The 25,071-nt window shown below is 43.8% G+C and overlaps 1 protein-coding gene and 1 long non-coding RNA gene across 2 annotated transcripts in view; one reads left to right on the top strand and one right to left on the bottom strand.

The window, feature by feature from the left end:
- RAB10 (RAB10, member RAS oncogene family) overlaps window positions 1-8,485 on the bottom strand; it is a 75,658-nt gene extending 67,173 nt beyond the window's left edge. The window contains exon 1 of the mRNA XM_082672221.1: window positions 7,842-8,485. Within this exon, the coding sequence (XP_082528347.1) occupies window positions 7,842-7,968 (127 nt within the window). The 5' untranslated portion in view covers window positions 7,969-8,485. The remainder of the gene's footprint in view (window positions 1-7,841) is intronic.
- A 308-nt stretch (window positions 8,486-8,793) lies between these two features.
- On the top strand, window positions 8,794-24,740 carry LOC309833662. The gene is made up of 3 exons (XR_014297794.1): window positions 8,794-8,938; window positions 11,759-11,828; window positions 23,808-24,740. It is a non-coding gene; the product is annotated as an uncharacterized lncRNA (long non-coding RNA).
- Window positions 24,741-25,071: the final 331 nt, after the last annotated feature.

The raw sequence follows: 25,071 nt of genomic DNA, 5'->3' as shown, positions 1-25,071 counted from the left end.
TCTACAACTGCCTTAATAAAAATGTCAATTTAAAAAAGCCTGCGTAAGCACTGCTACTGATATGAAAGAAACAAATCAATACTGTCCTCTGTTCTGATTTTGCTACATTGTACTTTTTGGGTCTCCAGAATAATGTTTCTTTCCATTTTCTAATGTTTTACAACCTTGGATGCTCTGTTTGCTGGAAACTTAGTGTTCCATCACCCGTTGCTGTTTTCCCCAAAAATATGATTTTTCATCTCTGGAAAGAAGGATAAATATCAAGCAATTACTTTTGTTTGTAACTCAAACTATATGGTACTACTATCTTCAAATATAATGTTTTTTCTCATTTGAGATTTACCTTCAGATGAGTTTTCTTCACCAAAATTTTACTCTAGTCATCTTTTCAAATTCCTTTTCTTATGACCCAAATTTAAAGGACTTAATCCATTAACCCCCAATATTCACCTCTTTGAAGGAAGCAAATCCATGACCTTTTCAAGACTTTTATCAGTCTTTGGGTTCAGACAATGGTCTCAACACTTTATAGCTCTTTTACACTCTACCTTTATGACTGAACCATCTCCATAAGCAGTCTTCCCATGCAGATCTCTTAGCTATTCACAAATTTATATTTTGTGCTAAATAACGGTCTCTTATTTGTAAATCAACTCAACAAGCCCCTATTTCTCGGTTAATCACAATTGCTATCACAGCACTGGCTGGGCAACTCTGTACTGTTAAAAGTTGAAACAGATTGACAGTATTTCTCCTATCATTCTTTCCCTTTACAAACCGAACAGGAATATCAGTATTTCCTTTGCCACATCTCGTATACCATTATACATGATAATTCTTGAAAATAAAATAATCATTTCTAACATTATCAGCTCAGCTCTGCTGTGTTACACTCTGTTTGCAAAAGACAAGTAACCTGAACAAACCCCTTGGTATTTGGTGCTGAGACTTGTTACTTTCCCACTTCTGTCAAAACAAAGACAAAACAACAATAAACCACTGTAACTCCACTTTTCAAATTAAAACTGATGAGTAGGAGAATGACCCTATCATTAATTTTTTCAAACAAAACAATGAAATTCTCAGGATGAGAAACACAGCCATGAACAGGATTGGATGTGGATTTTAGTCAAAACTCTTTCACTAATTAGCCATATAATCTTCTGCAAGTTACCTCCCCTCATCAGTCTCAGTTTCCTGACTCAGTTTCCCTGGTGGTGCAGTGGATAAGAATCCGCCTGCCAATGCAGGCGACATGGGTTTGATCCTTGGTCCAGAAGATCCTACATGCTGCGGAGCAACAAAGCCTGTGCGCCACAACTACTGAGCCTGAGCTCTACAGCCCACGAGCCACAACTACTGAGCCCACGTGCCACAACTACTGAGGCCTGCCCGCCTAGAGCCTGTGCTCTGCAACAAGAGAAGCCACTGCAATGAGAAGCCCACGCACCGCAACGAACAGCAGCCCCCCCACTCTGCTCACTGCAACTAGAGAAGCCTGCGCCCAGCAACTAAGACCCAACGTGCTAAAAAAAGGAAAAAAAAATTCATATTAGGGTATTTTCCTGTATTAATATTCCAAGGAGATCTATGTAGATACACACAACAAAAAGACAAACCTGCCTTCAGTATCTGAAAGTACAGACCGGTAATAATAAAGCATGGGAAAGTACCTTAAAGGATCCTCTTGACTCAATGACCACTGGTTAACAGTAGTTATCACATGAAACAGTGAGGGGCTGTCTGTGATTAAATGCCCTTTTAGAGAGCTGTGTCAAGTGGCAAAGAGTTTTTTGGGGGCTTTTTGGTAGTAAAATATACGTAACATAAAATTGACCATTTAAACCATTTTTTAAATTTCAGTAAAAAAAACACATAACATAGAAATATACCAACTTAACCAGTTTTAAGTGTATAGTGTAGTAGTGTTAAGTGTATTTGCATTGATACACAACAGATCTCCAAAACTTCTTCAGCTCATAAAACTAAAACTATACTATATCCATTAAACAACTCCCCATTTCCCCCTCCCCCCAGTCCCTGGGAGACTATCATTCTACTTTCTACTATTCTACTTTCTGTTTCTATGAATTTGACAACTTTAAATACCTCATATAAATGGAATCATGCAGTATTTGTCCTTCTGTGCATGTTAACCATTTCTAAGTATACAATTCTGTGGCATTAAATATATTCACACTGCTGTGCAACCATCACCACTATCCATCTCCAAAACTTTTTTATCTTCCCAAACTGAAACTCTGTACCCTTTAAGCAATAATTCCCCACTAACTGAAATTCTGTACACATTAGCCAATAACTTCCCATTACCCAGTCCCCAGGCCCTGGTAACCACTATTCTACTTTCTCTATGAATTGACCTATTCTAGGTACCTCACATAAATGATTTTATGCAGTATTTGTCTATTTGTGTCTGGCCTGTTTCACTTAGCATAGTGTTTTCAGTGTTTATCCATGTTGTAAAATCTATCAGAATTTCACTCCTTTTTAAGGTTCAATAATATTCCATTGTATGTATATGCTACATCTTGTGTATCCATTCATTGGTCTATGCACATTTGGGTTGTTTCCACCTTTCGGCTACTGTGAATAATGCTACTAAACAGACAATAACAAGTGTTGATGAGGATGCGGAGAAGTAAGACCCTGGTGCAGTGCTATGGCAACATAAAACCGTGCAGCCACTGTGGAAAACAATATGGTGGTTTCCCAAAAAATTAAAAATAGAATTATGGTATGATCTAGCAATGCCACTTCCAGGTATATACCCAAAAGAACTGAAAGCAGGGACTCGAACAGATAAGTCTATGACAAAGTTCTTTTTTTTTTTCCCAAAGTTAATTTTTGATGTCAGTCATCCTAATGGATGTGAAGTAACGTCACATAGTGGTTTTGATTTGCATTTCCCTAATGATTAGTGATGTTGAACATCTTTTCATGTGTTTACTGGCCCTTTGTATCTTCTTTGGGAAAATCTCGGGATAGTTCTTAATCAATCCTAAAAATACAAGTTCAAATGAAAGAAATTCCTTAGGCGGGCTTCCCTGGTAGTGCAGTAGTTGGGAATGTGGGGGACACAGGTTCGAGCCCTGGTCCGGGAAGATCCCACGTGCCGCAGAGCAAGTAATCCCATGCGCCACAACTACTGAGCCTGTGCTCTCAAGCCCGTGAGCCACAACTACCGAACCCACATGCCACAACTACTGAGCTCGCGCGCCTAGACTGGGAGCTCTGCAATAAGATAAGCCACCTCAATGAGAAGCCCGCGCACCGCAGCGAAGACCAACACAGTCAAAAATAAATAAATAAATAAATAAATATTTTTTTTTTTAAAGAAAAATTCATTGGGCACGCTGGCATTCCTGCAGCATGAGCCACTGCCTGGGTGTCACAGCAAAGTCCTGTCACGTTTAATATGAAAAAGGTTTTGCTCAATTCTCGAAAAAGCAGCCTCTCATATAAAATGGGCTCATTTCAATTAAATAAACCAATTCTTAAATGCATGTTAGTGGAACCATCCTACTCTTCCAACGCTTAGTAAAAACACTCAGAAAGACAACAAAAAGGGTGTGTTCATTTTATACCTCTCCCAGAGGCAAGAGCCTTTACCAATTTAATTTTTTTTTTTTTCGGTATGCGGGCCTCTCACTGTTGTGGCCTCTCCCGTTGCGGAGCACAAGCTCCGGACGTGCAGGCTCAGCGGCCACGGCTCATGGGCCCAGCCGCTCCGCGGCATGTGGGATCCTCCCGGACCGGGGCATGAACCCATGTCCCCTGCATCGGCAGGCGGACTCTCAACCACTGCGCCACCAGGGAAGCCCACCAATTTAATTTTTTACGTGGAACCCAGAGGCTCCGTTTCCCAGTGAAAGACAGTCCTAACAGAAAAAGTAATATGATGTCGAGGGGTGGAGGGAGGATTAACACCACCAAAAGACAGCACTTTCAGTAAAACAGCCCACTAAAAATTTCTGCTTTGGGACGAGTCCAAGTACCTACCATATCACGAAAAGGGTAATGCTTTCCTGAGCTCATACTGCCAACAGGGTTATAGCCAAATAAACCAATGAAATCTGCTCATCCAAAACCAGTAACTCTCTTTAGCAAATACTTCAACAATCTGAATTTCCAAGACCAGTTTTACCCTAAAATTACTCTATTAGCCAAACAGCTGATTTTTTTATGTAAAATCGGACCTCAATCTACTTCACATATTTAATGCTCAGAAAGTAGGTAGACAAGAAATGTTAAAATAAAACTAGCCAATTCTAGAGGATGCTGATTATACTTACTACCTGTCTGTCTGCCTGCCTTCATTCACTATTTACCATGCACCCATTAAATGCAGGGACTCTTCTAGGTGCTTAGCATCTATCAGCTAAAAGACAAAGCCCTCTGTCCTTGTGCAGCTTATATATTCCAGTGCCCTTGGATTCACTTTGCGATTGGTGAGTGTGGAACATACCAGTAATTTGTTTTTACAACTCTGTCTGCAATAAATCTGACCATAAACATCATACACAATTTCTGACACAGATGTGTGGGAAGTGAAAATATACAGAAAATTTTAAATACGGTAGTCTGTGTAAGCACTGTAAAGTAAGCACCATAAGCCTATAAAAATTATTTCTTCCAAGAATCAATAGCCAATAAGTAACTGAAATGACTGTGCCTAAAATAATGAGGGCCAGCGTTATACCGGCAGTTTGGCCCTACTGAACACCTGCAAGGTAACTACTTCTGTCCAAACCTCAAGAGGTTTTAACAATCAAGTGACAACTCAAATTTCAGTATCATTCATAATTAGAGAGTGCTCTAGATTTTTTAAAAAGCAAAGCAAAACAAAGAAACATCCTAGTCAACTGATGAAATTTAAAATGTCCTAAAAGTAGTACACATTCCAAGTATCTCTAATCATCTGCACATTAGCCAACTGGCTAGTTTATACTGTTTAAACATGCATTGTCCAATATGGCAGCACTAGCCACACTCAGCACCTGAAATGTGCTTAATCTAAATTGAGATGAGCTGTAAATATAACATACACTCTGGAGAAAAAGAATGTAAAATGTCTCAACTATTTTTTAATCTTGATTACATAATAAAATTATAAGACTGGATAACATGAGTTAAAATTAGTATTAAATACTTCTTTTACTTTTTAAATGTGGCTACTAAAAAATATTATCTATGTGACTCACATTATATTTCTTTTGGATGCACTGGTGTTAAGATGCCAGCAGACTTCTAAAACCTGCACACAGAGCTAATACATGCAATGTGTTGGAGCTGTACTCAGAATTTTACACCCATGTATTTATCCATTTCTCAGCTTACACTGTTCAATATATCTTATATATCAAAATATCATACATATCACACTTTTATATCAAAATATTAAAGTTTCAGAATCTAAAGTGAAATTGTTTAGCAGAGCACTAACAAATATTTGTGTGAACACTGCATGCAGGGCATTCAATCCATAAAGTACCTTGTTCTGCCTCACTTCAGCAGCAGAAGGGTCACAAGTTCCACATACAGCTAATATGCATGCACTGTGCTCCTACAGTGTGCCTGGCACCACGCTAGGTGCTTTGCTCTCAATGACCCATAAAATCCTCACAACTACCTTATGCGATAGGTCCTATTATTAACACTATTTAAAGAAGAAACAAGCAGACAGAGATTAATTAACTTGCCAAAGTTCCCTAACTAGTAACCTGTGGAACTAGGATTCCAACCCAGCAGGTTTGATCCTAAATTACTACACATTTTCCCTACTAAAAAGACTACACAAGGAATTCCCTGGCGGTTCAGTGGTTAGGACTCCCAGCTTTCACTGCAGAGGGCACAGGTTCAATCCCTGGTCAGGGAACTAAGGTTCCACAAGTCTTGCGGGGCAGCCAAAAAAAAAAAAAAAGTAAAAAAGAAAGACTACACAAGAAGATTATGTCATTATCTTACAGGATTGGGCTTTAGTTGAGGGTATGCACTCATTAAAAAAGACAAGAGTAGATGGAGTTAATGTTTTGCTTCCTACCCTCCACCCCCTACCCTTCTCAATGAAAGGTTAAAGTTGACCACGTGAATTAAATCCCTGATCTTACTACAGGTTTATTCAATGCTCCCTTTTCCAGAAAGGCCCTACCCCACCCGTGTTCCAATTCCTATCTGTCCTTCAGACTTCATTTTAGACACCATCTCCATGCAAGCGCCTAATTTGGGCTAGTCACCCCTCCTTCCCATGCTTACCCCCACTGTAGCACTTTCCACACTCTATTGTGATTGTCCTCACTAGACTGCTCCTTAAAAGGTCTATTGTGTTCACTTATCTATCCCCAGTCCCTAAAACAGTGCCTAGCATTAGGTGCTCAATAAATATTTACTGAACTATCTAACTACCTGACCCACCCAGATACAGCTAAAAGTGGAATATTAAAAGTAAACATAGTGGTAGGAAGTGCTAACCCACAGGCAGAGAACAAGTTCTAAGTTTCGTGAAATTTATGACAGGTCTAGAGAGCAGTATGACACTCAGGAAATAATGATTACAATGACCCCCTCCCCCCAAAAAAGGGAGTAAAATCAAAACGTAGTTTAAATGATCACTTGCCCAATTTAAATTCAGTAAAATTTGTTTTATGAGAATGAATTAAGTAGCTGACAAATATTTATCACAAGAAATCCAAATCAACGATTCCAAATGCTATAAACTGTCTGAAATCAGCTTAATTGTGACAACTACCAGAGTTCAAAGACTACAGTTGCTTTTTTAAAAACTCATCTTAATATAAAACTAGTTACACTTAAAAATGGGTTTCATTGCACTGCCCCAACGCTGTGTTCTGGGCCCCAAGTGACAGAGACAACTATGTGTCCTTTAAGATATTTATTGTGTGGGGGGGAAAAAACGGATTTCGCATACAACCCATTTAACACAATTCGTGTTAATGCACTAAATTGTCTCAGCAGAGTCAAATGGGACTTTCCTAGAGCGTTCCCTTTTCTTTTCCTAAACGGGAAACCGATTTAAAAGGTCAATCTTTAGCTCTTATTTTCACACTAAATAATTCTGAAACATGAGGTGAAAAGTACATTAGAAGTCCCAAGGCTATGACTGGCAAGACACTTCCCTGTAAATTCTAGCGTAAACAGAAGGGAGAACTTCATTTTTTCGGGTTCGAGGACAGAAGCTGATCGTCTCCATTAGATTACTGCTTCTGTTGATGTCTCGAACAGCTCTGTGAGCAAACATGCCAGAGAGTCCCACCCCAAGCACGAAGAGCCTCCGATTGTTTGACACATCAATGGATTAGTCAACGCCGAGCAACTCACTTTTCCCTTCTAATTTGCCTTAATTATTCCTCACACAAATCCTCAAGTTTACTTTAAGACCATATGGAATCTTCTTTGCCCTGAAGTATGAATCCAGGCCTTTACCAAATGACTTCTAGTGCTTCAGTCCCAACCACCAAAATAAATCCCTTACAAATATCGTACAGCCAGTAACGCCACACAAACATGGAAAAAGCCAATCCAGACGCTTAAAGAAATAGGATTCTGGAACGCTGTTAATGCTGCATATTTTGTAACAGCAGGCACCGAGCAGAGTGAGAGACTTGAAAGCAAAAGACCGGATGCAAAGCTTGGGAAGACCCCGCCCCAGAAAGCTCGATGCCGATTCAAACAGTAACTTGGGTCTGTCGCCTGGAATCAGAATCACTGAAACAAAGGCGTATATTACTGGAAGCAAGATGTCTGGAATAAAAGAAACGGTTTGCAGATGCAGAGACCGCACACCACCCTCCCACAGGTCTTACCTATGGTGGAAATAAAGGTGGTATTGAAGGCATCATCCGAAAAACGAAAAAGGACGCAGGTCTTCCCCACTCCCGAGTCCCCTATCAGGAGCAGCTTGAAAAGCAGGTCGTACGTCTTCTTCGCCATTGGGAGGAGCGGCACAGGCTCTCGCCGCCGGCGGCCCCAAGGGATCGGTCCCTCTCACTACGGCCAACTCCTCCTCTCTCGGGCGTTCTCAGGCCGGAGGACCGGGAAAGCGTGGGAAAAAGGAGGGCTCGAGAGGGCGCGGGCGACCTAGGAACAGCCTCGTCGAGGAAGCCCCGACGGTGGAAGCGTCCGGTGCCTCCGAGGGCGGCGACCGCGGCTCCGCAGCCTCTCCCAGCCGCTCCGCCCGGTTCCGGGGAGTCGGTCGGGACAAAATGGCCTCCCCTCCCCCCTCAGGGCTGCTCGGCCGGGACGCTCCCACGGGCGAGCAAGCAAGCTCAGACGTCGAGGGAGAGCGGCGGGCGTGAAGACAGTATTCCTCGCGAGCAGCCGCTCCGCGCTAGGACGCGGCGATGGCAGCGAAGGAGGACCCGGAGCCGACGAGCTCAGCTACATAGCCACAGGAAGCCGAGCCGCCCCGGCCAGAGCCACCTTTTCCCCGTGCCCTCTCACGCCGGCGTGCGCGCTGCCTGAGACGCACGCAAGGACGTACGCCCGCCCTCCCCTCGCGCCCTCGCCCTGCGGGCCGCCTCTGCGCACGCGCACCAGAGGGCGTGGGGGCCCGCGGGGGCGCAGAGTCGAGCGTTAGGTCTCCGAGCCTCAGTCTAAGCCCCGACGGAGACTAGAGAGGGGAGGGACGAGAGAGGGCGAGGCCGCGGGCGCGCTCCCTGCGGCCGTCTGATAGGGTGCGCAGCGTTACGAGCACGCCCCGCGGGGGGGCGCTGCCTAGTGACTGCGCAGGCGCGGCATGCTGGAGTAGCCCTTTGACATCCACCGTTTTCCTCCTCAGGTCGCTCACCGGGCTCAGCTGAGGATGCTTCGGGCCGCGTTTGGCGCGTGTGTTTCGCTGAGAGTCTTGGCGCAGCCAAGAGCTTGGGTCGCCGTGTGTTCCTGTGTAGCTGTAGCTGTAAATGTGAGAAAAAGTAGCGCCCTGGGTCATTTAATAGCCTCTTTGCTAAAATGAGGCGCATCCTGAGTGCCCTCTCTCGTGGCTAGTCGGGGCGGGGGAAACATTAAGCTCCGTCCCGGTTTACTTAAGGAACCAGAGTTGGCGTTCAAGAGAGCAGGAGTTTGAAATGGGAAAAACTGGCCACGCTGCTCAGTTGGGATGATGTAATCTGCCCTCCAGGGCGAGGAGTAGAGGGCCGAGGAACACTTGGGTGCAGGGCCAACCTCCCCACCAAGTGGAAGCGCCGGTGCTGTGCTCTACGTGGAGAACCGGCTCCAGAACTTGGACACTTTTTTTTTTATTAATTAATTTTTTTATTATTTATTTTTATTTTTGGCTGCGTTGGGTCTTCGTTGCTGCACGCGGGCTTTCTCTAGTTGCGGCGAGCTGGGTCTACTCTTCGTTGCGGTGCACGGGCTTCTCTTTGCGGTGGCTTCTCTTGTTGCAGAACACAGGCTTTAGGCGCCTGGGCTTCAGTAGTTGTAGCACTCGGTCTCAGTAGTTGTAGCACGCGGCCTCAGTAGTTGTGGCTCGCGGGCTCTAGAGCGCAGGCTCTGTAGTTGTGGCACACAGGCTTAGTTGCCCCGCGGCATGTGGGATCTTCCCAGACCTGGGCTCGAACCCGTGTCCCCTGCATTGGCAGGCAGAGTCTTAACTACTGTGCCAGCGGGGAAGCCCTTGGCCACCCTTTTGCAATAGGGAGAGCCCAATAGCACCATGCTGAGGAAGCGGGGCCCCTCCCTGCCGCCAGAATCGAACCATCAATGTACCAAATTGAGAGATAGTGAAGCCAGCCCCAACCCCGCTGTCTTTTCCTTGCACTTTCTTTTCATATGCCTAGCACTCTTCCTTCCCTCTCTTTCCATCAGTCTCAGGTATACCTTCCCTTTCTTCTTCCTTTCTGTAGTTTAAATGTTCATACTCGTGCCCTACCTTTCTTAGTGTGTGTCATGGCTCCGAAGCACACCTAGGATGTGATGGCAGAGTAGTTGAACCTGGTGGGCTGGTTCAGCCCGATACAGGAGAAAACCCTGAGACATCTGGAAAGCAAGAAACAGGGATTGGGGCTTCCCTGGTAGCGCAGTGGTTGAGAGTCCGCCTGCTGATGCTGGGGAAGCGGGTTCGTGCCCCGGGCCGGAAAGATCCCACATGCCGCAGAGCGGCTGGGTCCGTGAGCCATGGCCGCTGAGCCTGCGCGTCCGGAGCCTATGCTCGGCAACGGGAGAGGCCACAGCAGTGAGAGGACCGCGTACCGCAAAAAAAAAAAAAAAAAAAAAAAAAGCAACAGGGATTGGGAAAGAAGTAAAAACTGCATTTTTACGCCCCACCACCACCAAAATGTTTGTGTATTTAATATGTGATTAAAATTAGTCTTTAGGCAGTAGGGTAATCGTATTTCAGTCTCCCATTCTTTGAAGACTTGTCTTACATTCTTCTTTTCCAACTACCCCTAAAGCTTCGTTCGTTTCTGAAGATGCCTGTCTTCTCTAATCTCACTCTCCGTTCTGTTTCTGGAATTGCTCTTGTCATTTAAACCTTATTCTCTATGAATCATTCTTTCTCCAATTGGGAATGTCTTATTAGGAATAATGCCACAATTCTAAAATAGCCTAGCCATGCACATCACAAAATGAGCTATGATCAGTGCCTCACAGGTTTGTCATCAATTCAGAGTCATAACATTCAGGAAAATCATCAGTATTAATGTGATTCTTCCTTTCAAAAGAACTACAATTAACTCAAGCCCCAATGTTGTGAAGCATTTTAGAAAGTTATGATTTTTAAACATAGAAAGCCTAATTAGTTCCACTACATAAATGTTGGGGACAGTGGGCAACTAAAAATGAAAAATAATTTTTTTTAAATTTCTTTGTTTATCCCAGTTGTTTCCAACAGTTTTATCAGTTAGAGCCTTTTCTCCATGCACTCAATATTCTGGAACTTTAGTAATTAATTATACTATTAATGAAGTTTATTTAGTATTGTATCAGGATCCTAGAAGTTTAGAGCTGTAATATCTTTAAGTCATAATTCAACTCCTGCACGTAATTTACAGATGAGTCTAAGGCTCAGGGAGGTTAGGGACTTGCCAGAGGTCACACTGGCAGTGGCAGAGCCGGCCACTACATGCGCAAGGGAAAAGGGAAGAACACCTCTACAGGACATCATACTGCAAGAAGGCGAGAATTGGAAGGCTCAGCAAGTACTTAATGTTTGGCTTTCCTAAAATTAATTAAAGGTTTTGCTGCAGTGAGGCCTGAACCTCAAGCCCTGTCTACCACTGAAGGCCACTAGAGTGATCAGGCATGATCTCTGACTCTAGAAAATAAGAATAAAATGGGAGTCCATGTAGGCCTAAAGGTATACCTAGAGTTGCGAAGTAATATTTGGTAATAATTGAAACAGTGAAAGAAAATGCCAATTTAGTAGTAGTAGCTTGGAGCTTATACCTGCTTTTAAAATTGCTCTGTACAGGGCTTCCTTGGTGGTGTAGTGGTTGAGAGTCCGCCTGCCGATGCAGGGGACGCGAGTTCGTGCCCCGGTCTGGGAAGATCCTACATGCCGCAGAGCAGCTAGGCCCGTGAGCCATGGCTGCTGGGCCTGTGCGTCCAGAGCCTGTGTTCACAATGGGAGAGGCCACAACAGTGAGAGGCCCGCATACCGCAAAAAAAAAGAATTGCTCTGTACAGAATCTAGTCCAAATATGTGCAAAGCCAAGAAAGAAAATAGGTATATTTATATGTTCATACCAGTAATTAAGGTATTGTCTCTGTATTTTTCTAGAAAGTGCACAGCTGGCCAGTTCATGGTTCCAGTCTTCAGCTTCAACTTTCAGGACCTGCCTCTACAACATGTAAGAAATCCCTGCGTGAAAAGATAGTGACTCAGGATTGTCTTTATCATTCTTCCCACATGTATTTCCCAGTCTCTCTCCCTGATTTCTTCCTCTTTAATCTCTCTGCCCCTTGCTCTCTCTGTTATTGTTAAGAGTGAAGTCTTCCCAGGGACTTCCTGGTGGCACAGTTGTTAAGAATCTGCCTGCCAATGCAGGGGACACGGGTTTGATCCCTGGTCCGGGAAGATCCCATATGCTGCGGAACAACTAAGCCCGTGTGCCACAACTACTGAGCCTGTGCTCTAGAGCCCATGAGCCACAACTACTGAGCCCGCGTGCCATGACTACTGAAGCCCGCGCACCTACAGCCTGTGCTACACAACAAGAGAAGCCACTGCAATGAGAAGCCCGCGCACCGCAACAAAGAGTAGCCCCTGCTCGCCGCAACTAGAGAAAGCCCGCATGCAGCAACGAAGACCCAACGTAGCCGAAAATTAATTAATTAATTTTAAAAAAAAAAGAAAAGAATGAAGTCTTCCCTTGAATGGCAGCCCCACTGCTAAGTCATCACATTGCTGTAAAACCTACCCCTCCAGTTCCTGGGACTTTGCCTATTTACTACTGCCTAGTTCCTGTGTTCACACTCTCATTCTTCCCCAGGGCCTTCTTAGAGGAAGGTCTTTGTTTGACCTTCCTGATGCTAAGTACTGATTGCCCAGAGGCTACCACTGTTCTTATCACCATAGCCTGCCAATATTCTGCTCTGCCTTCATATCTTGATTTAGTCCTACCTCCTGTTAGAGAATTACTGCCCCATGAACCTTCTCCAGCACACTGGATGTGTTTGTTGTAGTCTGCAGGAATATCTCAGTTCTGAAATGCTGGCCTCCTCACCTGGCACTTAAGGAGCGCCAGGCCCTAGCCAACAAACTTTATTTCCTACCCTATCTATCTTCCACATACTAGTCTCTAGACAGGCTGAACTACTCATCTTTCTCACAGTTACTCTGTATCTTCTTGATTTCATGCTTAGTTTACTGTGGTTCTCTCCATGCAAAGTGCACACCGCTGCTCATCCCACCCACATCCCTTCAACTTAAATGTCCTCACCATAGCCTGTCTTCCACAGCACACTCTCTAAGAAGGAACTTGTTCCACCTTTGAACTCCCTAGCACTAAAAAATCGAGTATGTTTCCTCCTTTTCATTTCCACAAATAATACATATTTACTTTTAGAAACTTAAAACCTGCAGATAAGCAAAACAAAAATTTTAATTCTTAAAAATTCTACCCCAGAGATAACGACTATTAGCATTTTGGTGAATAGCTACGTGGATATTCTTCTTCCCACAACTCTTTATTTAGACATTTCTTATGACACATTTTCTCCATTTTCTGAAAGACATTTATGTACATATCGTATTTTCTCAAACTGGAATATCCTTGAGGGCTGTGACTATTGCATACATCACTTTGCACAGTGCCTTGAATATATCAGAACATCAAAACATGTTTAGTGAAGGAAAAAGCAAATGAAATTCAGAGATAATCTGATTCACTTTTTTTTTTTTTTCCTGGAAAACAGTACTAATTTGGAGAAACTTTCAAAATGCTGGGAGTGGGGAGGGATTGAAAATTCAAGAGAAGTGAATGGGAAGATAATACCTTTGGAGCAATATTTTATTAATTTTAGAAAATACATGAAGAACTCACCTAACTCCATTTTAGAGTTTATTTCTATGAACAAGAAATACTGTTAGTACTAATGGAGCAACTGTGATATAGTGGAATGAACACTTAACTTGGAATCAGAGAACATAGACTCAAGAACCAACTGTGTGGGCTTCCCTAGTGGCCCAGTGGTTAAGAATCCGCCTGCCAATGCAGGGGACACGGGTTCGAGCCCTGGTCCAGAAGGATCCCACATTCCGCAGAGCAACTGGGCCCATGCGCCACAAATACTGAGCCTGCGCTCTAGAGCCCGCAAGCCACAAGTACTGAGTCTGCGAACCACAACTACTGAAGCCCACGCGTCTGGAGTCCGTGCTCCCAGCAAGAGAAGCCACCGCAATGGGAAGCCCGTGCACCACAACAAAAAGTAGCCTCCGCTCGCCGCAACTAGAGAAAGCTGGAGTGCAGCAACAAAGATGCAACACAGCCAAAAATAAATAAAAATTTTAAAAAAAACCAATTGTGCTACTGACTAGCTCTGTGATTCATTTAACCTCACTAAGCCTCATACATCAAAAGAATATAGTACCTCATGAGACTGTTTTAAAAATTAAATAAGATAATGCAAGTAAATGTACTTTTTATACTGTAAAACACTATGCAAATATAAATGATTACTATTATTACTAAGAGATAAGAGCAATGAATTGCACCATAAGGAAAAAGAAAGCAGAAAATTACAAGTAAATTTAGAATACTTATAAATGATCAAAGCAACAAGCCATCCTGGACAAAACATGGTGCCAAAGGAAGTTGAACCAAGAACAGGAATAGGTCAGAAGGAGAATGAAATATTAAAACAGGGAGAAACAAGAATTGGAACTGACAAGCTGTGAAGATTTAATGGAATCATCAAAAGGAGACCAAAAGAAAGAAATACAATGGCTGAAGGCAGCAGACAACTGCCCCCTAAAAAAAACTTCCCACCATCAACTCCAGCGGATGAATCTCTATTCACTTCTGTTGGAGCAATTGGTCCAGCACAGTGGTTATAAACATGGGCCTTGAGTTGGCTGGACCTAAGATTCTATATCTGTCACTTTGTTAGAGACCTTGGGTAAGTTACTTAACCTCTCTAAACCTGTTTCCTCATCTGTAAAGTCGGAACAAGATAAAAACTACTATAGGGTTGAGTGAGGATGAAATAAGACATAATGTTTGGCCTTTAGTTAATGTTCAGAAATGTTATTACCACCACAAGAACTGAGAAAACTTTTTCTGTTTGGGGATCATTGGCTTGCTGAAAAAAGCAAATCTAGAGGGACATAAGTTAAAAAAAAACTCATAGTTTTGAGACAAGTAATGCATTCTGTTAATCTATAGGGATCTCCTAGAAGGGAAAAACTTCCCCTAAATCCATCTTTGCAACTCTATGCCTCTTCTAAAAGTGACTATCGGTCAAGCAGGAGCCCTAACCACACTAGGAACTGTATATTTACATTTACATATTAAAATGTAAATATGTAAGTTAATCTCTTTTTTTAATATCTAAAGGAAAACAAAAGAATCATCTAAGGCAAAGGATGATTATTTGCTAATAATTGGCTATTCAACTATATATTAAAGTAATAACTGCTCATTCATTTTTTACTTAGAAAATGGAGAGCACCAAGAAATGAACAAACATAGTGGTTCTCTTTTAACATGAAGAGGTGCATAGTAAACCCCCAGATGGATCAATACAAAAGAGGGCTATAAGGCACACTTCCGCTGTCAAAGGAAAACTGGGGTATTTATTGTAGCAGCGGTCAGAGCTCTGAAGAGCAAAAAAGGCTTTAGGTAAACTGAGAGAGAGAAAAGGGCAGAGAGCACAGGTTTTGGCAACTTGACATGCCTGAGACGATTGGAAAAAACCCTAGAAGCCACTAAAAGTTAGGGCAGAATAGAGTTGGAGAAAAAAAGCACTTCCTAAAGGCAGAACCCAGGGGAGCATTGGCAAAGTGAGGAAAGAGGTCTGCTCAAGGAAAGACTTGGAACCCCAATGGAACAGAAACTTAGATATCTCTCCAGAAAACTGTATCTCAAGCATCAAGACGTAGAGGATTCATCAGACTTAAAAAGACAATGACAAGAGGGGAATGCTTTAACCCTTTGCCAAGACAAGAAGTATGAAGCTACACTTAACATAAATTCGTAGACTCATGGCACGGTATAATGGAGTCACAATGATCTGATTTTTTTTTTTTTTTTATTTTTGGCTGTGTTGGGTCTTCATTGCTGCACACGGGCTTTCTCTAGTTGCGGCGAGCAGGGGCTACTCTTCGTTGCGGTGCACGGGCTTCTCATTGAGGTGGCTTCTCTTGTTGCGGATCACGAGCTCTAGGCACTTGGACTTCAGTAGTTGTGGCACACAGGCTCAGTAGTCGTGGCACACAGGCTTAGTTGCTCCACAGCATGTGGGATCTTCCCGGACCAGGGCTTGAACCCATGTCCCCTGCATTGGCAAGTGGACTCTTAACCACTGCACCACCACGGAAGTCCCCACAGTGATCTGATCTTGAATCGTTGTTCCATCTCATTTTAGCTGGGTCATCTTAGACCATTTCTTAGCATTCCGAACGTCAGTTTCCTCATCTGGAAACTGAGGTTATCAGTAGCTGTGAAATTCAAGCTATTGTAAAGATTAAACTAATCTATGCGAAGAACCTGGCAGGAGAACAAGTGGTTCATTAAACACTAATTCTCTTCCCCCATAAGATGTAAACCATCTAAGGAAGCACTGTTGTATCTCCTATAATACCCAGCCCAGTATCTTGCATGTAATAGGGGCTCAATGAATATTAATTAGGTTGAATTGTGTCTGCATTAGAAAAAAGTTTGGAAGTCATCTAAACTGATTTCTGCTCTGTGAAGAAATGCCGAAACCAACGTATGGCCTGTCCAGCCTCTGTGTGAACACTGCCAGTGAGCTGCTGATGCCAAGAAGGCTGATTGCAGGGCTGATTGCTGTTTGCAGGGCTGGATATTTCTGACGGAAGAGTGCACTGAGTCTAAGTGTGCTTCCATGTTATATCATCAACTTGTTTTAATTCTGTCCTCTGGAGCAACACAGAATAAACCTTCCCCTATATTCACTTGACAACTCTTCAACTATCTAAAGATAGCATTGGTATTTTCCTCTAAACTGCTCCAAACTAACCCTCTTCAAATAAGATGACCCTCAGATAACTGTTAGTGCCACCATTCTGATTTGCACGTGTCCGTTTTCGAGCGTGGCATCCATAATTGAACACTGTGCTTGAGTTGATAACATAACCCTGTGAAAATGCCCAGATCAGGCTATTACCTTATTATAGTAGTAAGGGCCAGTTGGGATACTCTGTAAGGCTGAGGTGGTTTGGTACCTGACTGAGAGGAAACTGCCTTCCCGGGGAATTCCCTGGTGGTTAGTCCAGGTGATAAAGAGTTGGCTTGGGTTTGAAAATTGGCTAATATGAAAACTCAGACCCAAGTCAAGTTTGTTATCACTTCAGTTTACTAATAAATTAGCAAACTTGCAAAGAACAATGCCTTCCTAGTTCCCCACAGAAACATGCCCCAATTCTGGTGATCAGAGCAGGCTTTTCAGAGGGAGAAAACTTGTCTAATGAGTTCAGTCAGGACTAAGTTTTTGTAAGATTAGGCTTGGGGAGGGGCTGGGTCAGCATTCAAGGGTCTACCATCTACCACGTAAGAAAACTCCTGTTGGGGACTTCCCTGGTGGTCCAGTGGTTAAGACTCCGTGCTCCCAGTGCAGGGGGCCTGGGTTCGATCCCTGGTCGGGGAGCTGGATCCTGCATGCCGCAACTAAGGCCCTACATGCCACAACTAAGAGCCCGCATGCCGCAACAAAGATCCAGCATGCTGCAGCTAAGACCTGGCGCAGCCAAATAAATAAATACATATATACACAAATATGTTTTTAAAATAATACTTCAAAAGAAAAGAAAAGAAAATTCCTGGTGTACTATTGGGCCTATAGCAGGCCCGCCCATGGCTTACCCCACATGCTATTGAATACCTTATAGCAATATTAAACTACTAACTAGCTACACATTCAGCAACATAGAAAACTGAAACAAAGGAAACAAACTGATTTATAGTACAATGCCATTCATGTAAATTAAAAACATGCAAAACTAAAAAAAAAAAAATGCAAAACTATGTTTTATGAAGTTTCATAGGTATTTAATAACACCCATCCAACATTAGAGAGGGAACCTGTGGAGGGAGAGGACATTGAGAAGGGAAGAAGGGAAAAATATAAAATGAGATAAAACAAGAGGGGGAATTCCCTGGCGGTCCAGTGGTTAGGATTCAGCGCTTTCACTGCCATGGCCCAGGTTCAATCCCTGGTTGGGGAACTAAGATCCCACAAGCCACACAGAACGGCCAAAAAATAAATTAATAATACATAAATTAAAAACGTCTCTTCAGATCATTTCATGTCAGAAAATGTCTTTTCAGACATTTTTTCAAAGAAGATGTACAAATGGCCAACAAGTATGTGAAAAGATGCTCAACATCATTAGTCATTAAGAAATGCAAATTTAAACCACAGTGAGATACTACTCCACATCCACTTGGATAGCTATAATAATAAAGGGAAAATAACAAGTGTTGACAAGGATGTGGAGAAATTGGAACTCTTATTCATTGCTGGTGGAAATGTTAAATAGTACTAAACTGTGGAAAACAGTTTAGTAGTTCCTTAGTAAATTAACATAAAATTACCATGTGACCTCATAATTTCATTCCTGGGTATACATCCAAAAGAAGTGAAAACAGGTGCTCAACAAAAACTTGTACATAAATGTTCTTAGCAGGACTATTCACAATAACTAAAAGATGGAAACAACACAAATGTCCATTAACTGACAAATGGATAAACAAAATATTATTTTAATAAAGTACTGATACATGCTACAACACAGATGCACCGTAACATTACACTACATGAAAGAAGCCAGTCACCAAAGGCCATATTATATGATTCATAAGTATGAAAATATTCTATTTTCACATGTATGAAAAGGAATAAAGTGTGATTCCGTTTACATGAAATGTCCAGAATACGCAATCTCACAGAAACACGAAGCAGATTAATGGTTGCTGGGGGAAATGGGAGCAGCTGCTTAGTGGGTATGGATTTCTTTTTGCGGTGATAAAAATGTTCTGGAAATAAGTGGTGGTGATGTTTGCACAGCAAAAAGAATAATAAATAAACAAGGACTTTTAAAAAAGTGAGGAAGGGATTAATATTGTACATGGAGATAGAGGAAACTGATATTGATTGATACTCCTTATAGATATCAGAATAATAGTAAAGTGAGGGGGAAAACCCCTAAATATTTGGTTTGGTTTGATAAAAAGAACACAGATTCTGGCTGTTTGCTTTTATGCCTAACTGACACATAGCGTAACAATAGTCATGCAGATTTTAAAATTTGTGGCAGATTGATTTGATCACATTTATTTGATCACGGAAGCTCAGACTTCATGGAATTGCCTGTTCACAAAGCTTGTACTCTGCTCTCAGCTGTCCCTTGTCAGCCCTTGCCCAACCCTGTCTGGTCCCAGCTTTTCAGACTAAGCACCCAGTTATTTGCAGGCTGCCCCACCTCTTTCCCAGAGCCAGAGAGAGGGTAGAAGCGCAGGGTATCAAAAGCCCTCATGCTACATACCAATTGAATTAGACACTGCCAAGATAATATCTGAGCTCAGCCATCTCTTTTGTCCAAAATACCCCCAGGAGGAAGCGAGGCTCTCTCCCATGTAGCTTGTGCATCCAGCATTCCACTACCCTTTGCCCTACCTCAGGGCTCTGGTGTCCCTGACAGCCACATGGAGATCCTGTTTCTTTGCCTTGTTCTTACCAGTGCCAGTCCGCCACCCCTCACCCATATTCACACTCCCTTCCTTGTGTAATGGACATTTGACAGGTCTTTGGCTGCCAAGCCTTAAACCCCCTTCTTTTTTTTTTCTTTCTTTTTTTTTTTGCGGTACGCGGGCCTCCCACTGCTGTGGCCTCTCCCGTTGCGGAGCACAGGCTCCGGACGCGCAGGCTCAGCGGCCATGGCTCACGGGCCCAGCCGCTCTGCGGCATGTGGGATCTTCCCGGACCGGGGCACGAACCCGTGTCCCCTGCATTGGCAGGCGGACTCCCAACCACTGCGCCACCAGGGAAGCCCGAACCCCCTTCTTTGACTAAGAAACTCTCCACCGTGAGTCTTCAGTATGCAGAGCCCTCCTCCCACTATCTTCTCCTCCCCAGCACCCACCCCCACTGCACCCCCAAACACACAGCTAGGCTGTGGGGACATGAGTGGGGCTCTACCAGTCTCAAGCACCAGCCCAAAACCTTGACACAGGGGCTTAGGACACAAAGAAGCAGGCGCAGTGGGGTGTGTACTGAGAAGGCAGTGGGGTACAGCAGGAGCACCTGGTTTCCAGGGCACCCGTGGGCCCCAGAGCTAGGTGTATCCTCCGTCCAATGCTGGCCCTGCTGCCGGCTGCAGAATCTCTTTAGTGTCTAGAGAGGGCAGTGATGACCTCATTGTCTGGCCTCAACAGACTGCATGTGTGGCCTGTTTCTGTGCCCCAATTCCTTAGCCTGGTTCTCCAGCCTCCCCAGTAATTCTGAGAGCTTCCCAGTAGCCCTTCAGTAAATTTATTTTCTGCTTCTATTTGCCAAAGTCAGACTGTGCTGCAACCAAGATTCCTGACGTACACACTTGTTTCTGGTAGAACTCCTAGGGTGACTCCAACTTTGCCTGATATTCTCACCCTATCCACTTTCTCTTTCCTATTTTCTGCTGCCCTTGCCACTTGGACCTGCTCAAACTTTGCCCCTGTCTGCCGGTCTCTCTCCCAAGGCTGCTGTACTGTTTTTTTTGGCTGCACAGCACAGCTTGTGGGATCTTAGTTCCCCGACCAGGGATTGAGCCCCGGCCCTCAGCAGTGAAAGCACAGAGTCCTAACCACTGGGCCTCCAGGGAATTCCCAGGCTGCTGTACTTTTGATCCCTCTTCCCTGTGTCTCCACTGCCTTCCTCCAGCTCCCTCCCTCGGGCTCAAGCACCCTGTACTCCCAGCCCATCCTGAGGCCTGGACAGCTGGGCAGTCATCCTAACCCTTTTGTGATGTCAGCACTGGACCTAGTACTGACCAGGGGAGAGAGTCCTCAGATAGAAGGAAGGGTCACCAAGAGGAAAGAAGGGCACAGGCAGAGAGATGGGAGGGTAGCAGAGACATTTCTTATTTTTATATTTTAATCTAATACTATAAGTTATCATTTACTGAGTTCCTACATTGTGCTGGCCCTTTACATGCATGACCTCACATTAATACTCTGAGGTGGGGATTATTATAATCCCCATTTTCAAATGAGGAAACAAGAGTTTAAAGGAATAAAGAGGGATGGAGTGAGATGATGCCTGGGATCTCCTTTAAAATAATTGGAGGGAGGTAAATGAGTAGGATGTGGATGAGACAAGTTGCCCATGGGTCGATAATTGTTCAAGCTGGGTAACAGGTATATGGAAATTCATACTGTTATGTCTAACGTATATATTTGAATTTTTCCATAATTAAAAGTATGTTTTGGGCTTCCCTGGTGGCGCAGTGGTTGAGAGTCCGCCTACCGATGCAGGGGACACGGGTTCGTGCCCCGGTCCGGGAAGATCCCACATGCCATGGAGCGGCTGGGCCTGTGCGCCATGGCCGCTGAGCGTGCGCGTACGGAGCCTGTTGCTCCGCAACGGGAGAGGCCACAACAGTGATAGGCCCGCGTACCGCAAAAAAAAAAAAAAAAAAAGTATGTTTTGTTTTAATTTAAGAAACTTGATCAAAGTCATACAAATAATAAGTGATAAAGTTGGGTTTTGATCCCAGGCCCTCCTGACTTCAGCACCTGCTCTCTTAACCTCTGCACTGGATTCCTGGCAAGGTACCTAAAAAGATCTAAGGGGAACAGATCAGTGATTTTCAAAGGATTCAAAGGGAATTCAGAAGACTCGACTAATTTCTGCTCCTGTTCTCTAGGTACATTAAAGCAAGAATCAACAGGGTATGGTCGGGTTATTAATTCCCCACGCCTACAGCTTATTATAAAGAAGATGCCCCCATTTTCTCTGCCTGCTTCTGAGTAGGTGCAGAAGCAGCCCATGAGAGAGCCTTTGGCAGCCAGTTTTCTAAAAACACCCAGGCAACAGCTGTCCTTGGCTGTCACCTGACTTGCCAGGCCCTGAGTCAGCACCACGCCCCCACCCAGTGGCCCTTGCTGAGCCAGATCTGACTTGCCCTTTCCTGGCTGGGCTGAACTGGTTGGGCCAGCCCAGCCCTGCCCCATCCCAGCATCCTCTTCAGTGGGTGGCTTCTTGCTCCCTGACTCTTACCTGGGGTTCCCACCCTTGCACTGCCCCTGTCAGCTCTGAAGGGAGCTGAAGACCACCCCCGAGCTGTTGGAGATACGGCCAGGGCTCAGGAATCTATCCCTGGGTAGAAAGGATGAGCTGGGCCCCAGCATCTCCCACCGTCTACCAAAGATAGTCTTCCTTTGCTTGGTGACTCTGGGATTTGCTTTAGGAGGAAAGCAGAGGAAAATACAAAGACATCTCTCCTCTCCTATAGAAGAGGATTCCACGCCTAGGCTCAAACCCAGAAGAGCCCAGGGCTGGGGCGACATGAAGACCAAATTCTTGGTCCGTGTTTTTGTGGAGAATGCTCAATGTCCTCTTTTTTTTTTTAATTAATATTTTAAATTCATGTATATTCGATTTACAGTGTTGTGTTCATTTCTGCTGTGCAGTAAAGTGTCTCAATTATACATGTATATACATTTTTTTATATTCTTTTCCATTATCGTTTGTCCCGGGATATTGAATATAGTTCCCTGTGCTATACAGCGGGACCTTGTTGTTTATCCATTCTATATATGACAGTTTGCATCTATTAACCCCCAAATCCCAGCCCATCCCTCCCCATTGTCCTCTTATTATACCCATTTCTTGGTCTAGATGTGAAGCTACAGCAAGTGCTGACACGATATATTCCCCAGGTGTTGGTGCCCTGGCATTGACCTCATGGCTAAGTCACTAAGGTTAGCTTTTCCCCCATGTCAGCTCTATCCTTCTGGCCTCCAGGCCAGCCTGTTCTGAATCCTGGCCCTGCCACTTAGGCATTCATGACCTTGGGCTAGTAACTGACCTCTATGAGCCTCAGATTTTTGGTTTTTAAAAAATATTTATTTATTTGTTTATTTTTTGGCTGCGTCGGGTCTTAGTTGCAGCGCATGGTCTCTTAGTTGCTGTGCGTGGGCTTCTCTCTAGGTGTGGCGCCCAGGCTCCAGGGCCCGTGGGCTCAGTAGTTACAGTCTACAGGCTCAGTAGTTGTGACATACGGGCTCTCTAGTTGTGCTACATGGGCTCTGTAGTTACGGCACAGGCTTAGTTGCCCTGTGGCATGTGGGATCTTAGTTCTCCGACCAGAGATCAAACCTGCGTCCCCTGCATTGGAAGGTGGATTCTTTTTTAAACTTATTTATTTTGTTTGTTTACTTTTGGCTGCGATGGGTTTTCGTTGCTGCCTGCACTCTTTCTCTAGTTGCGATGAGTGGGGGCTACTCTTCGTTGCGGTGCATGGGCGTATCATTGTAGTGGTTTCTCTTGTTGCAGAGCACGGGCTCTAGGCGCGTTGGCTTCAGTAGTTGTGGCTCACTGGCTTAGTTGCTCCATGGCATGTGGATCTTCCCGGACCAGGGATCGAACCTGTGTCCCCTGCATTGGCAGGCAGATTCTTAACCACTGCACCACCAGGGAAATCCTGGAAGGTGGATTCTTAACCACTGGACCACCAAGGAAGCCAAGCCTCAGTTTTTATGTCTGTAAAGTAGGAATAAAATACCTACCTTGCAGGTTTATTGTGAGGGTCAGACAATGTTCTGTATGTATAGCACTTAGTAGGTGCACAACACCCATCAGTTTCCTTCACTCTGCCTGGGGATTGGCTTCTGCTCAAATTGGACTGACATCAAAGTTTTCAGGCCTGAAACCAAGTACTGCCCCAGCTCTTGTGTCTCATTTCTGGGTACTCAGACCTACTTTCCCATAATTCCCACATGGGCCAGTCGTTTTCTGATCATCTGCCAGCCCAGACCACACTACACCACTGTCCTGATGCCATGATTCTACACACTCTTAATTTGTTCCCTTGGCTACCACCATGTAGTCACACCTGATTATTTCTGTGTCGCCCACTAACTAATGAGCTTCTTCTTCCCTTTCTTTAGCTTCATAACTCCTGAATGTGAGTGTTCCAGAAGAATGTTCCTTCTCCCAGCACCATCTCCTTGTGGATACCCAGTTTCTAAGGACCCTCTCTGCCTTGAGTCACACACCCAGATAAACAGCTAGCTCTCCCACTCCCTTCTCTCCAGCTGCTCTCTGGCCAAAGGAAGTGTGTTTCAGCTCTCTTACCAGGATCAGGGCTTTGTCTAAGTGTGCCAGTTTTCAGTCTCTCTGAATAACTGTATTGGGAGCCACAATCAGGACAATATTCCAGGCAGGATTTGACTTGGTATGGTAGAAAAGACCCACCACATCTTGTGGTGTGCGTACATACTGGGGTTAATGTAACCTGAGTATATATTGGGACTTTGGCAACTATATCATAGTGTTGACTATTTTAGGTTTGTGGCCAACTGAAAATCCTAGACCTTTATTCACGAACTGCAGGTGTCTCCAGCATTTTGTACTGTTACAGCTGACTTTATAAGATTTAATTTTAGTATTACATCTGTTTATCTCTACTGTCATTTTGTTATCAAGATTATTTTGGTTCATTTACAAATAAATTGCAAGGTAAAAAGTGGTAGAGAGGGCAACTGGTAGAATAAAAGAGACCTAACATATCAACCAATTACAGTATATAGACTTTGTTTAGATCCTGATTTGAACAAATAAACTGCAAAAAATACTTTTTTTAATATTTGTGAGACAATTGGAAATTTGAAAAATGGATATTTTATGATCAAGGAATTACTGAGTTTTCTTTTTAGGTGTGATAATAGTGTTCGAATTTTGTTTTTAACAAATAGGATGTCTGGGATTTGCTTCAAAATAAAATGAGGGAAGGGAAGTTGGGGTGGGAGAATAGGAGAAACAAGATGGACCATGAGTTGAAAATTGTTGAAGCTGGATGATTGGTAGATAGGGTTTATTATACCATAATGTCTAAATCTGTGAATGTTTGAAATTATCCTAAAGAAAAATTAAAAGAAAATTATTTTGAATCTTGCCTCTCTCATCGAATGTATTAACTGCGCTTAGTCCTGTAACCTCTCTCCATCTAATAAGCATGATTTCTGTATCTGTATCTAAGTAGTTAATAAACAGGTCAACCAGGTCAGCACTAAGAGCAGATCTCTGTGACCCACCAAGATCTACTAGGTTGACTCATTCGTCAGTCCTTTCTGGAAATGGCTGATCAATGAAACGTGACTCCAACTAACTCAATTATCCAGTCTTTGTTTACAAAGGTATCATGAAAAACTT

The sequence above is a fragment of the Grampus griseus genome (assembly GCF_964374135.1).
Source record: "Grampus griseus genome assembly, chromosome: 15".
NCBI lineage: Eukaryota > Metazoa > Chordata > Mammalia > Artiodactyla > Delphinidae > Grampus > Grampus griseus.
This window is presented reverse-complemented; position numbering and strand designations above follow the sequence as displayed.